At 43.1% G+C, this 15,869-nt stretch overlaps 1 protein-coding gene across 1 annotated transcript in view; it reads left to right on the top strand.

Annotated features, from left to right (window-relative positions):
• Positions 1-15,869, top strand: part of slf1 (SMC5/6 complex localization factor 1) — a 33,679-nt gene that overhangs the window by 6,998 nt on the left and 10,812 nt on the right. Inside the window, exons 12-17 of the mRNA XM_078285300.1 lie at positions 149-317; positions 944-1,089; positions 1,878-1,991; positions 5,747-5,819; positions 11,747-11,839; positions 13,271-13,453. Coding sequence (XP_078141426.1) covers positions 149-317; positions 944-1,089; positions 1,878-1,991; positions 5,747-5,819; positions 11,747-11,839; positions 13,271-13,453 — 778 coding nt within the window. The remainder of the gene's footprint in view (positions 1-148; positions 318-943; positions 1,090-1,877; positions 1,992-5,746; positions 5,820-11,746; positions 11,840-13,270; positions 13,454-15,869) is intronic.

The following is a 15,869-nucleotide window of genomic DNA, read 5'->3' as shown; positions in this document are numbered from 1 at the left end:
ACCATGGAGCTTGTACATCATCACTCCTTGTTTGGTATATTACATCACTACTATCTGGACAGTAGACAAAATGATTACGCCTACTCTTAGCGGCTTGTTAACTCCGCAGTGTGGCATTCAACCTGATATTGTTTGCCCCCCACTGAAGGATCACACTGAGAGGGATGCGAGGCAGAAGCTGCGGCTGGTTGAGAACCTGCTGGACCTTCTGTCTGTGATGGTGGAGTTCTGGTGTCAGCAGCACTTTAAACTGAACCACAACCTGGTGGAGAAGGGCCTGAAGGACCTGGCAGAGCACATCGCCGTTATCAGCCAGGGTACGGTGTACCACATAAAAAAATAGATGATAGGAAGGATGTTTCAATTCACAGGTGAAGAACGGTCCGCACACTGCAAGGTTCCCTTCAATTTGCGCATGAAGCGTCACTTCTCTGGTGCTTTGAGAGAATTGAAGGGAGCCTTGCAGTGTGGAGTTCTTCACCTGTTAGCTGACTTCTGTTCCGTCAATTCCCCTGAAAGTCCCGGTTGTGATAAATCAAGCGCTTCCATTATGTGTGACAAGCCACAACCTTTGAATGTGCACCATGCATACGTGACCAAAACAAAAGTTAAGATAGAAAGGGAATCAGCTCCGGTGGGAAGGAAAGAGGGAAACCTAACAAAGAAGCTTTTTTTTTGGAAAACGTAACCTAACGTTGGGAAGGAAAATCCTTCACCCAAGTCTGAACTGGAAATCATTGTTTTAAAATGCAATGGCACACTACATGCAATGCAGGTATATTTTTTGTTACATTTGTCCTTAATTATATTTATTTTAATTTTGAAAATAATGACGAAAATGATGAAGATTTCTTTTTCTTTTTTTCTTTTTTTTAAATTGTGATTGACAATATGTGATCTGATGTTTCCTGTTGAGATAGTTTCCCTCTATTCTGTCTTGTAGATGTGTCTCCAGTGGTTCTGGTGGAGCTGGTTGTCAGGATTCCCTCAACCAGACTCAAGCTGGTGACAGCAGATGCCATGTTCAGGAATCTGTGCTGCAGAAATGGACTCACAGTGGGAGATGAACCGCTCTCTCTCAAGAAGATGGTGTGTTATTTATTTATTTATTTATTTTTCTTCATTTGATTTCGCATTACCTGCCACCCAGTAAAGCTTATTCCTTTCATCTCTCCTCTATTTTACATAATCCATAGGCAATCTGCCATTGATAGGCTTTGTTGTCATAATTTGGGGCGAGCACCCTTTACTTGATATAATTCAGTCTTGTGTTGTTTAGTAAGGTCATCAAAAACCTTATAGAACATTGGCTAACTAAGCAGTTTTTGATTGATAGACAATGTGTAAAATATAAGTTTAGAGGTGGCTATTCAGCCTCTTTTTTCAGTTCAAGTACTGGAAAAGTCCCTTTGCATTGGCAGTGGTGACACTGAAAGTCAGAGCTTGCCAGCTCGTAAAATGCTCATAAAAACACACAGACACACACAAATGCTCATAAAAACGCACGCAATTATAAAGTAATTGAATAAACAAAGACATTTACATTACTGTATTTATCACAAAAACATTTTTTATAAGTAGTTTTAATTGTTTGCTTCCTTTTTCCACTTTATACCTATGTATAAGAGTTGAATCATTAAAGAGAGAATGTTGTATTAGTCAACAGGGCAGTGTGAAATTGGTCTAGAGTATATTACAATTCTGTGCCACAGAGGCAAAAGATGTGGTCATTGCGTTATATCAGGGTGCTGTTGAACATCTGGCTTTGTCACTCTCACAGTTGGTGCCGTTGTGCCTGTTTAGTCCCCTGAAGACACACACGCATCCACAGTGTAACGGCGCTGTCTAACCCTGTGTGTATGTGTGATTTCTGACAGGTGTCGTCCTACCTGCCCGCCTTGGGGAGTTTAGGTGGGAGTCCCAGGCGTGCGGACCTCAGGGGCGAACCCGTCTCCCACAGCTGGACCAGCCAAGGGACCGGCTCTGGGTCAGTAAAACACAGCTGTCTGTCAGTGCCACTGCTAGTCTCTCAGGTACATTTTCATAAGAGCCTAGAGCACAACGTGGGCGTAAGAGGACAGATGTGGGACACAGGGACGCCCTGAGGAGGGCTCTGTGGAACGTTGGCTGTGTTTAGGCTGCCTTCTGTGCAGCCTCTAAATACATTTTAAATCAACTTGTATAGTATAAGTTTTTGTCCCTGCGTCTACTTCCCCATTTGAGTGTCCTGCACTAGACTACATTTGAAATTGCCAAAGATCAAGGGAAGAAAATCAGCAAGGGAATTTCCACTGGCCATGGGTTCAGTCCATGCAGTCCAATTGTGGAGATTGCATTACATGCAGTCATTAGTTTCTCCATCAATACATAGTTTTTTTGTTCCTCCAAATGTTGGTGTAGATAGGGCACAATGCACACACAGCATCCTTTTGAGTGTCAAAATTAACAAAAAGGGGTGTAACAAGGTGCATGCAGCAGATCGGATATTGTACTGACTGTCGCTGCATGTCCATCTCACTGTCAGCTTCTGTCAACCTGTCATGTCACGTCACGTGTTCATCTTGGGAGCAGCCTGTCAAAATTAGTTCTAGCAGTCTTTTTGTCATGTTTGTGTCTTCTGAGAAATTTTGTCTGCTCATGTGTCTGAAATAAGACAGTTGTTTGACCAGCGGTCTTCTCTCTTGTCTATGTTGCGAGGTCGAGGTTTCCACCCACAGTTTGAAGCGTAGAAAACATGAAGCAAAGCAGGCCAAAAAATGCACAGACCAGGAAAAAAATGTGAGGAGTGAAAGGGAACAAAGGAACACCTGTAGAGCGAATGAGTGGGGGGGGGGGCAGAGGGAGGGGTGGATGGGTGGAGGGGCTGAGGGAGAGCTGGAGAGAGGCAAATGGAGGTCAGACCGAGTGCGAGGAGTTGGCATGTGATGGGTCATGCCCAGGTCTGATCCTATCAGTGTGTGCTGGCTGACAGGAGGGGTGCAGAGGGAGGTTAGACCCCCCCACCACACACACACACACACACACACACTGCTAAGGCTGATCCGGACAGGAGGCTGACAGACTGACACACAGACACACACGGATATCCCATCAGCCCTTTGAGTGCCCTCCCACACGACCACCAACTCTCCGCCTCACTCCCCCCTCCACCTCCTCACCTCTCCTCAGCTGCCCTCGCGTGGTAAATCCCCTCTGCCGTCTTCAATGCAATCACACACACACACACACACACCATGCCCCGTATCAGACATCTGCTGTTCCACCAGCAGGTAGTTGGCCTAGAGAAGGGCAGGAGTCACCAGGGAGCAGGTTCATCTGAAGGCTACTGGTTCATGCACTGACCAGATCCCCTCCTCTGCCATCACTGCTCTTCTTCTACTTTCACCACAGTTTTAAGGTTTTGGTTTAGGTTAGTTGCACTTAGAAATGAGAAGAACTGGAAAAACCCAAATACAGTCTGTGTGGGTGAGATAAGGAAACCCCCAAGTGGCTTGTAAAAACATCTAGATCAAGATGACAAAGACAAAGGTCAATTGGCAACAGAAACCACAATTACATCAAAACTCAATACACAGAAGTTCAAATTATCTTGTTTTCCTCACTTTTCATAGTTGAATTCTTGAATCATGTATATTTTTAGTGATGTTGGCACTCTTAATCACTTAACACATCTGATGTTGATGAGAAAGTGTTTTTCAGTTTCACATATTCATCACATAACAAGATAAGCGTTTCCTTTACAGTTCTACACATGGGTTTGAGCAAACCACATAGGGAAGATGCCATAAAATTGAATTAAAAATAATTTAATCACTAAATATTTATGGAGCACTTATGAAAACGGTGATACAAAGTGCTTTACAGGAAAAATAAAGAGCAATAAAATTAAGGAAAAACATCAAATTGAACATAAACATGAACAGATAAATAGAAAAAAACATAACAAATGTGTTTATTGCTATTACAGTGGAGAAGTATTGGTGTTAAATGGTCCTGTTTCAGAGGCCTTTGCACACTGTCAGTGGAATGCAAGAGAGGAAGAACTGGCAGGTTGGGTATTGAATTTATGAAAAGAGCCAGAGCGGGTCATGAAGGTTGAGAGGAGCCACACGACTCTTTTATCTTTCATTTTTATCTGTTAGAACGCATTAGGCTGTGTTAACATGGCTCTAGGCTGCTGTAGGAGCATATGAGAAATGGCAAGTGTGCTTCCACTCCAACAGACAGCCTGGCATTAGGGCACAGGTCCAAGCCAGACCAAGATGACAGGCCGGCTGATTGACCGACTGGTTAGATGGCCGTTTGACTCGCTGGCTGGCTGGCAGTGGCAGCGACTGCTGTTAGCAGGAGGGAAGCTGTAATTGAACTGAGGTTTCCTCCCGCTGGCTTAATCAAGCACAGCTTATTGCTTTTCTTTTTTCAAACCATTTGACTATGTCATTACACTGGCTCTGTCTCTTCTGACCAGACCCGTATGTAGCCAGTGTCATTTGGAATTTAGAAAAGCCTTGAACTAGACCAACTACACAAATATTTTCATGATGGGGATAGGTCAAAGGGACAAAGGGAGTTTTTTTCCATTGAGTAGATGTTTTTTTAATCAACTTTTCTTATTATTATGGTTATTATTATGGTTATTTTGTTATGGCCTTTTTGGTGGAGTTAAAGCAGTGGAAAATAGAATGCATAGTCTCTGTCTGCTGTGGCATTGAACATGCACATATTCCATTATTGCTCGCAATTTTCTTGGGAGTTGGCCTCCAAGAGCACACACTGCCGCGGGCCCTGAATTGATAGCTGGGCCCAAAGTGACAGAATGCTGGCCTCCTATAGTAGACCATGGGGGAATGAGAGACTAGGGCACACACTAGCCAAGTACTGTCAACTCCACTGCTGCCAGCCTATATGGACAGGGGACACTTGGGTTAAGTGGTTTGAGATGAGAAGTGGTACCCCCCCATCCTAGATACACTCACACACACACACACACACACACCCGTCGTCTCATCTCTTCTCAGCCTTGTCCCTGCTAATAACAAGCAACGTGACAGGACGTGTGTTTCCTCCTCACTGCTGGGAGCTCCTTCCTGGCTTCTGAACAAGCCAATTACCAGGGAACAAGCCTCTTCCCTGTAGTACGGATGGCACTCCTCTTCACTGTCACGCACGCGCACGTGCACACACACATACACACAGACACCCGTCAGGCTTCATGCAGGCAGATCTCCCATACCCACTCACAGGACTAGTGACAGCCCACAGCTATTAGCACGCCACTACTTTGAAGAGGCTTCACTCTCTTTTACTATTTATTCCTCCTAATGTGCTTGCTCACATCGAATTCTCCGTCTCTGCGTTTGAGGCTTTAAGTGGGAGGAAAAATGCTTTGGAGACGGGTATGGTGGATCGGGTGTGTGAAGTGTGTGTGTGTATGTGTGTGTGTGTGTGGCCAACACTGTAGGGGTTTGACAGATATTGTCAGATTTCATATAGGATGATACTACGCCACGAGGGATTCGTTCGCTAATGGCACTTTTCTACAGTGACGCCTGTTCCACTTACCGTTTCGCTAGGTCTTCTCATGGTCACACCGACATGGTCAGCGACCCAGACTTTGGACTTATTTATGTGCATCCTGGGTAAATCCATTATTGAAATAAGTTGAGAAGGAAATATTTGTCAGCAAAACTATTTGGTATATTTTCATAAACCCCGACCTTGTCCTTTGTCTATATTCAGAATTCAGAGTTCTTCTGTGAATGAAACAAGCCCGGGGAAGGAGAACATCCCCAGAGGTCTGAACAGAGTCAACGCAGCAGGTATACACACACACACACACGCGCGCACACACACACACGCTCACACCACTACTTGACAGTATAGCTGCACATTTGCAAGGAGCTGACTTTTAATGGACTGATGCACAGCACTAGGTCATCAGTAAAGAGGGACATGATAGCTCTGTCATCACTTTCAGTTTAATGAACAGCACATAATGTATGGAGAGAGTGATTGATTTGCATAGGACCACGCTTCCATGCAGTCAGCTGTAAGGACGACTTGGCTGCATTAAGGAGGCCTGGTGTGTGTGTGTGTGTGTGTGTGTGTGTGTGGGCAGAGTTTGGACAGTGTTAGCACCTCCAGTCTCTTCTGTATTACACCTGCTCCTCCGCTTGGAGCATCCTCATTGGAATTCCACATCGTGCTCTTTTTTTTTTTCTTTTTTTTTTCCTCATGTCTTATTCGCCTTTTTAAAAAATAATAGATAAATAAATAAATTGCATTGACAGAAATAATGGGTTTTTCACACAAAACAATAACGCATATTGGTAAGCACGGTGCGCGTCAGATCTCCAGTTTAGAAATATTAAATGCAGCAATTAGGGCAGCGCAGCGGATAGGCAGCGGCTGCATGGTGGAACTTCCCGCAATTAGAGGCATGGCACTCTGTGTGAACTCTCGGAGGTGTCAGCGCTCATATCTCCCCCCTCCACCTGATCAGAAAGGCCCTGCGCCGGAGCGAAGGAGGGGTGGAGGGTAAAGGAGAGGGCTGGGGGGGGAGGGAGGGAGGGCTGAGGCAGGAGACTCAAGGCTGTTGGCATGTGTTGTTTTTCCACTACGTGATCTCTATACCGATGCGGTCGGCATTAATTTTTGATGAACCATCGGCACAGCATCCTCCCCTCTCGCCCTCTCATCCCATCTCATCTCATCCCATTCTCTCTCTCTCCTTCTCTCCCTCTCTTGCATACTTTCTCACCCACATATGTGAGCTTGAGCTTGCTTTCTTATATGCTGCGCTTCTTTGCTTTGGAGCATCTGTCTCGCCTCCTGGAGCCCTGGTATCTTTGTCAAAGTAGCTGAGAGCGGTTGAGGGATTTTAGGAAGATGATCTTTTCTTTTTCAGTCCCATATTTGCTACGGGAAGCTCAGCAGAGATTTCAATCTACATCAACCTGGTGAATATAGACTGTCAAGGGAATTGTTGGCTAACTCTACTGCAAACATATTTTTCATTGTCCAAAATGTATGTTTTTGAGCTACGTCACCTCTGAAATAAACCATTTAAGATTTTTTTTAAAGCTATACTAGGCAGTGCATGTTGGCGGTTCCAAATGGCTGTGAGAGGTAACAGTTTGAAAAGTTACTACTTTTCATCTAGACTTTCATGTAGATACTACAGTCAAACTTTAAATGTTCAAGTACTTTAGGAGATGTGCAGATGTATTCAACTTCTTGATACTTTTATCCAGTTTTTGCCCTTACAAATGAACAGTGTTGGGGAAAGTTACTTTTGAAACTAACTAGTTACTTTACTTTGTTACTTGCCCTAAATAGTGACTAGTTACGTTACTAAGTTAGTCTTTATTAAAAGTAACGCGTTAGAGTACTTTCACGTTACCCACTTAAAATCATGCCTTTAAAATACGTCTTCTGCTGATGTCATCGCTATTATTGTACAGAAATTAACACGACACATCATCACGTCTGGGACGCAGCCTTATGTAACAGTCTGTTGTCTAAAGAAAACATCAAGGCAGCTTTCAGTTACCTGGTTCCACAGTAAAGACTCAGTGGGGGTTTGGACCGACTGGATGCCTTTCTGCCGTCACAGCCACAGGTGATTTTGACTTTATCAACACTGAAACATTGGCTCTGTGTTCCTCTCTATAAAAAAGCCTAATTTGAGAAAAAGTATGCTATCGGCACGGAGCTATTGATGTTAAAAGGCTCATCAACCGGTGAATATCAAACTTCAAACTAACTTCACCCGGTGATCAACGGAGCCTGAACTGATCCGGTCTGGTCTCACAATAAACGGCAGACTGCGCTCACAAGCTTTCAATTCAAATCTTCAGGTTAGATAGTGAAAGCTGAACTTACAGTTAAGAATAATGTTCTTATCCTTCTCTTTGATCAGATCAAAGTAATGCGAATATCTCCAAGTTCTGCAGTTTATTGTTGTTCATTCTGAAAGCGAGTCGTAACCTACAGCCTCCACCGCACCGCAGCCTGCTGCAGTCTGCTGCAGTCTGCTTTTAATAAAGTCATGTAGCATAATACCTTATTTTTTTTGTATTTTGCACTAACTAAACATTTAACCATTTGAAAGAAAAAGAAATGTAGCGAAATGTAACTTTGACAAAGTAACTAATAACTGATTACATAAATTAAAAAACTAATGCGCTAACTCGTTACTAACTCGTTACTTTTTACACAAAAAAGTAATCTGATTACTGTAACGCGTTACATACTAACGCGCTACCCCCAACACTGCAAATGAATGGCAGAGAGTAAAGAGTGGTCAAATTGCAAAAGGAATTCTTTCTAATGAATTCAAATTTTTTACATTTCAAGCTAAAGCAAGTAGACTTCCAGGTGCTTTCAGCTAGTCTAGACATTTTCTCAAGGAATTAGACTTTTCTTCTTGAGTAAGATGTGCGTGTGTGTGTGCTTGTGCTGTTTGCCCCTGTTTGAAAAGTTGTCACTTTAATACCCAGAAATCATGTGGCGTGACATCAGTAGACTGCACACAGTGCGCTCTTTTACCAACACGGCCGGTCCATGATGGCTTTATACCAGAGCTTACCAAAGGGACGAGAGAAGCTAAAGATCTAACGTTGGTGAGTTCAGCTTTCTCTGGACAGAGCGCTCTCTCACTGCTGTTCAGGAGACAGTTTGTATTTTGCTCTCACGTTTCAATTCGTCACTTCCTCTGGGCAGAGAAGTGTCCATACCCGACACCAGAATTTAATTTGGTTAAACTGGGTGAATCTCTGGCATCTCAGTTAGAGGGGATGGGACATTGTTCTCTACTGCAGCCCTACTATGTGATTTAGGCTGATAAGACAGATGCATTTGTACATAAAAATCCTGCCTAGCGCAGCTTTAATGTTTTAAAAGATGGGTCTTGAGGCACAGTGATAGTTGCAATAATCCAGATTTTGAGGAATCAACATGCTGCCTTTGCTCTGAGAGCCAGCAGCAGCAGCAGTAGTTTTCAAATTGTTTTTAAAAGGTTCCAAAAATATATCCAATAACTGGCACAGAATACCTTTCTAACACATTCCTAACAAATAGCATTGTTACAGGCTTCCAGCTGCTTTTTGGTCCAGGGATCGTCTCGCCAAGCGACACTTACCAGGAGTGTAGCAGGCAGACTGAGGGATATAAAGAGCAACACATACATTTAACTTTTCTATTAAAGTGTGAAACGGGGGATTGTTAGAGGATTTATAGAAAAGGACAGGCGGATTTATCCTTTCCGTGCTTGTAAATGCTGAGCATGCAATTACCCCTATAATAGAGGCGTTGTGTCCAAATTGGAGCCATTAAAGTGATTTAACAGTGCGTGGATTGGCCCTGGCATTTGCGAGGATGTGTACACATGGGGTGTAGTGGAATGGGTGTTTAATCACGGCATTTTAGAGCCCGGTAATAGCAGAACAGTCCATGTAGAACACTGACCTGCCACACAGTACTGCTTACTCATTAGAGAACCGAGTTTGGATTGGACTCCACCCTCTGTTTGGGTGTTGGAGGTATTTTTATATTGTAATTGTTGATTTGCTCCAATTGATTTACCTCTCATTGTTGTTATTGATATAACTGTACTTGTTTTATATATCTGGCATCTCTATTAGGGCGGGGGTGAGACACTGTTCTCTATTGCAGCTCTACTTTGTAATTTAGGCTGATAAGAAAGATGTATTTTTACATAAAAATCTCGCCTATCGCAGCTTTAATGTTTTAATAGACGGGTCAGTTACTTTTAGGTCAGTAGTTTGTTTTGAGGCACAGTGATAGTTGCAATAATCCAGTTTTTGAGGAATCTACATGCTGCCTTTGCTGTGAGAGCCTGCAGCAGCAGCAGTAGTAGTTTTCAAATTGTTTTTAAAAGGTTCCAAAAATAGCTCCAATAACTGGCACAGAAAACCTTTCTAACACATTTTTTTTTCAGCCAATACTGAACAAACACCAGTTATTCATATAATATTTCTCAAATTTTATTTCTGCAAACAATCGCCTTTCACATGTGAGTAATTATGATATATGATATATATGGTATTTTTTGATAGATTGATCAAATGTGTTGATAATGGAAGGAATACAATGCAACACACTCCTTGGTCACCACCAGATGAAGTAAACTGGTAGAATTTTCAGAATGAAAAGGAATCAGATTGGAATGATGAGTTGACACCAGTATTCCAATCACTGAGTAAAACATCAACAAATCACAGTGGGCTATTGCACTGGAAACTGTCCCGCGTCTTAATTTAGCTGTTCTTGGTGCCTGAGTTGCATCTACCTTTCCTGCTGAACGTTTGCACTCCTTAATGAAGTTTGGTATTCACTTTTTCCAACACAGAACGTGAGCCAAGGTGGGCTTTACTTTTTATTTGTTTCTGAACCGGCTATGGCGGTGTTGCTCTACCAAAGAAGGTATTATGAGAACAGTGCTCAGCCTTGGAAAATATGTGTGCGTTACGAATATTTAAACTTCCTTCCGTTTGGTCGGTTTTGCATTGCGTTTCTAAGGAGAACACAAATGATCTTCCTTTCCATTCCCTGTTTCTCCACTCGTCATCCTGGGAGCGGATGGCATTTAATGCATCTGCTGCATCCTCAAAGACACCTCCTGGAAGAAAGGAACTCTTAGAGATGAATAGGATCCAGCATTTTCAATATTTCCCCTCCATGCTTTGAAATGCAACAACCCTTTCACTCTCTCCTCCACTGCCTCCTCTCTCTTGCCCCCCATTCCCCCCCCCCACCCCCCCACCCCCCCTCCCGCTCCTCCTCCACCTCCTTTTTGCCCCAGTCTCGACTCTGTGTGCGCTGGAGTGGAGCCCCTGTACAGGCGTGGCGTCCTGGGGAGAGCTAGTAAAGCATTTATTAGGGGCTTTGCAGTCCTGTATTATACTGGCAAGCACAGAGCCACTCATGCTTGGCCTTTAACTTCCCTCTGAAGTTCAGCCATACATGAAAAGAGGGGGCTCTGGCCCGCTAATATATTCCTGATTTAATATTGTATCAGAAAAAAAAAGCGAGGGACAGGGTAAAGAGGAGAAAGGAGGGGGGACTGAGGGGGGAAAAATGGGGTTAAAAATGTAAATGGAATCCTTGAGAGGTTTTTTCCATGCCTGTTGGTCGGTAGTTTGCTGATTAAACATCACGTGGCGACACAGGCGATGCCCAGCGGAGCTTTTGAACCCTGGATCTGTGAAGAATCCTTTTGGAGGCTTTGTGCTTGAGCCGTCTACCATAACTTCCTCTCAAGTAACAATATAGGGACAGGAAGACAGGAAGGAAGACGATTTTCTCACAACACTCATTCACCCGCCGCCTGCCCCGATATTAACTTTGTGGGGCTCTGGTGTAAATGGAAAACCGCTCTGTCCCAAAAAAAGAGGCAGAGAGCGAGGCGAATGAGCCCAAGTCTCCATCTTTAATTTTTTTCGCCCTCTTTTTTTTTTTCTTGAAAGATCTCTCCCCCCTTTTCTCATCACTCTTCTTAAATCGCATCCTCATTGGCGGGTCGCGTTTTTTTTTTTTAGGTCAGGCTTTTTTTTGGTGTTTGGGGACATTTCTCTGGTATTTTATTGGTGTGTTCGCCATATGGAGGGGGACAATGGGCAGGACATAGGGCACACCCTAATTTTGGATTTCTCTCTTCTCTTCCGCCTCTTCTCTCTGTTGGGTGTGTGTGTGTGTGTGTCCGTTGTGTGTGTCCTGGTCGAAGGAGAGACCCTCCTCCACAGAGCTTGCAAGAGGAACCAAGTGGAAACGGTGCTTCAGATCCTGGCACTTCCTGGCACGGACGTCAACGTTAAAGGTAAGGCTTTCTCGCTCTGCCTTTCTCTGTAACCCCCGTCTCTCCTTCATCTCCCTTCACTCCCACTGCGTTTGCTCTAGGGTGTCGAGGAGCGATTAACATTGGGAAAAAAAGAGGAGAGAAGAAATAGAGGAGTGCGTGTGCGTCATCATTGGGGTTAACCTTTAGCTAAAATGCAAAGGGTGTGTCTAGAAGGAGCGGGGTGGGTTTGGAGGCTCAGATTTATAGATTCACGGTCACTTTGCTAAGTGAACGGAACGCCTTCTGATATTTCAGAAGGACTTTTCTTTTGTCACCTCGGGTCAAATATAATGACTTGCCTTCCTTTTACGGATATGTTGTGCTGTTTCAAAGGTTTCTCCTATTTTGTAATCGGCATTTAATAGCAGCCTAAATGAACTGGAATGTCGGCGGGGGGCTTGTGGAGCCCAAAATGGAATCAGACGGAACTATGTGAAATTGTAAAATTAGTGCTAAAACCTCGCAGTTTTCTGCCAAAATGAGGCCCATGGTAACTGGAAGAACGTTTTGGTCGGAAACATTTTTTGTCAGACAAAACAGATCGTACATTATGTTCTGCTACCGATTTGCTAGTTTTTGTTCTCCTCAAACTACAATTAAGGAGTTGCTTTTCATTTGGAAATCCTCTGCCTCCCCATGGCTGTTTAATTTTGTAAAGTAAAGATGTAAAAAACAAAAGATGAGTCAAATTATTTAGTGTTTCCAAGAAATAATGATTTTAGTAATGTTTTCCATGAACAAAGGTTAGTGACGCATCATAGCACCCAAACAACACTTTTATAACAGACAAATGGCACATTCATTAATACTGAATCAATCCTTACGGCAGTTTCGGCAGTCGTGTCATATTAATGTCATTTGTAACATACCGGTGAAGTGAATTTTATAAAAAGATAATGCAAGGTACGATGTTGTGTATAGCTCTCTTGCTAGCCTACCTGTTAGTTAGCTGTGGAAGCTAGCCCACTCATGCTGTTCCCACTATTCTCTCCTTGGACTACTTTCATCTAGATACTCCGGACAAACTTTAAAATGTGTAAAAGTACTTTAGGAGATGTGCAGATGTATTCAACTTCTTGATACGCTTAATTCTTTTTAAGATATTTAACTTTTGAATTCTTTTTAAGATATTTAACTTTTGAATTCTTTTTATGATATTTAACTTTTATTCAGTTTTTTTCCCATACAAATGCCCGGTAGAGAGTGAAGAGTGGTCAAATTGTAAACACTTCTAAAAAAAAAACGTCTTTCTAATGAATTCAACTTTTTAACATTTCAAGCTGAAGCAAGCAGACTTTCAGGTGCTTTGAGCTGGTCTTTCTCCAGGAATTTAACTGTAAGTGGCGTGCGTGTGTGTGTGTGTCTCTGTGTGTGTCTCTGTGTGTGCTTGTGTATTTGTTCACCACTTAGACCATGCAGGCTGGACGCCTCTACATGAGGCGTGTAACCACGGCAGCGCAGCGTGTGTGGAGGCCTTGCTGCGGCACCGACCCGCCCCTCACCTGCATAACCAGGTGGGCGGAGTCAGCCCCCTGCACGACGCCCTGCTCAACGGACACATGGACATCGCCAAGATGCTGCTGGAGCACGCAGGTGGGTAAACCGGCAATACGCCTCGCAGTCCAGTCCAGCGCTTTACAGTGCTTTTAGAACAGCTAAGAGCCGCTGTTGGGCGTGACGCAAAGCAGAGTTCATTCAGAAATCACTGTGAAGAACTGCGTTGACTGGCTTACACTGTTAAAAATGATAGAACGCAAATGTTCAACCCTAATCTTTTATTTGAAATGCTAATAATTTTATGATAGTTAAATGTTATTCTTCCACCAAGCAATATACAATAGTTCTTGAACCGTAGCTAAAGTGGTTGCTAAGTGACACATCTGGTCATCAGATTAATATGTAAATTAACTTTTTTTTGTGGTCACTGGTGTGCGATCATTAGGCAGTTTACAAATGCCTTGAATGTGACTCAGCCAATCAGAATTGAGGCCTGGGGCTGTCCGTTTGATAAACACAGATTGTTTCACAGTATTATAGTGTTACACGGTGTCCTGGTGATTTGAAAAAGGGTAGCCTACTCTACTAGAGTTTTTCCAGAACCACTATTTTATTTCATAATAGTTTTTTGTTTTATTTACAATGATCAGTTTGCATAAAATTCACACTCATAACTTATGTTAAAACTTGTTTACTTGCACAGCCAGTTTATTTCCTATCCAGGAAATCATGCTTCACATGAGCTCCACAACCAGGATGTTTTGCAGCTAGCATGCGAGAGCAGGGAAGTTGCACTACGGTAAAATATGTCCTACAGACAAACACTTTAGGTAGCTTACTAGTACAATTGTTTCATTTTAAACTTCCCTGTGTTATTTTGTAGGTTATTTCATTGGTTATCCTTTATTCATTCATTTACTGAATTATTCTTTTACTGTGGTAGCATTGTTGAACCGAAACCGAAGATTCTTCTGGCTGTAATAAATATTTCTCATGTTATTTTCATGTGTGCTGGATGATAATTCCCCAAAGTTAACAGTACATTCAACAGAAAATGTCTTTGTGCTTTTGATGTTCTTGCTGACAATCTAGCCAACTAGATATACTCACCTGTCTTCATATAATCCATCTTTCTTGAAACGATACATCAACCAAATGGTCAAAAAAGTTAAAATAAAGCACCTTTAACTCAGCTGGCCAGTTGGCTGCCAAGAGATCTAATGAAGAAATATCCATTTAGCTAATGATTCACTGCAGTGGAGGGCTGTATGCCACTGCTGCTGCAGCTAAGACAAGCTTTCAATTTAATATAGCCAACAAATGTAGCTGAGCTTGCTGACAAATTGAATGCTGCTCGCCACCTTGTTAGCCCGACCAATTTTATCTTAGCTAAAGCCTCCTGGTAGAGTGAGAAGCCTGTTGATATGGGATACCTCATATCCCAAGACATCAGGTAACCCAGCAATTATTCACCTTTCTGCCTTTTATTTTTTAATGCTCATGCTTGGGTTGTGTGCAGTCGCAATAATTTACTTTAGGATATTCTTCACTGGTAGTATTCCCCTGACAGTGATGCAGTGAGGAATGACAACTTTGGGTCAAGAATACTCTTTTAATATTTATGAAATAAAACACAGATACAAATCTATGGTAATTGGTATGTTACCTGCACACCATACAATCATGGACTTCACACAAAGACACACACACACACACTTGGGACAAACACAGTTGGCACGAGGCCTCAGCAGCCCTCTGCTTGTTTGCTGTGTGAAATCTAAAACATGTACACCATCTCTTCCTGCTCCTCCCCCTGTCTTTACAACCCTCGTACAGTCCTCCATTGCGATGTCTGTCCAAACGGATTACCCCATCAGCTCATAAGATGTCTGTTAATGTCTTTTTTGAAGAGATTAGAAGAGTCAGGCTCTGCCGCTTATGAAATTCACATGCTGCTTTTTGTGGAATCTGTCACAACAGAGCTGGTTTGTGTGTCTGGGCGTTTGCGTGCCACATACAATCTCCGCTCAGGAGGGCTGAAGTGAGGGTGACGGGTGTCAGAGCGCAGGAGAGGGTGGCATAGCTGGGTGTACTGCAGCAGGTGGCAGGGGGAGGGTGTGTGTGTATATATATTTCTAGGTGCACGTGTGTGTGCGCGTGCACGTGTGTGTGTGTGTGTGTGTGTGTGTTCCAGGGGGCGGGGGGTGCCGTTCGCCAGCGGAGACAGCGTTGAACAAGTCTCCCATGTAACGCACCTCTGCCTCTGCTCACTTCTCAGTTTGACTAATTATAGTTAATTTGATTCGACTTTCCCATTAACACATGTACATATTCTGTCCTCAAAAAATAAATTAGACTGGGATTGTTTGGTCCCGGAGAGGAAACAGGAGAGCGTTCTCTTTTCTTTCTTTTTTTTTCTTTTTTTTTTTTTTTCCCTTCCACAGCAACGGGAGAGAAAGAGCAAATTAAAAGAGGTCAGACGAAGAAGAAGCTATCTGTATCTGTAAAATTA

This window comes from Centroberyx gerrardi, chromosome 8, assembly GCF_048128805.1.
Source record: "Centroberyx gerrardi isolate f3 chromosome 8, fCenGer3.hap1.cur.20231027, whole genome shotgun sequence".
NCBI lineage: Eukaryota > Metazoa > Chordata > Actinopteri > Beryciformes > Berycidae > Centroberyx > Centroberyx gerrardi.
Note: the sequence above shows the minus strand (reverse complement) of the source record. Positions and strands in the feature narration are given on the sequence as shown.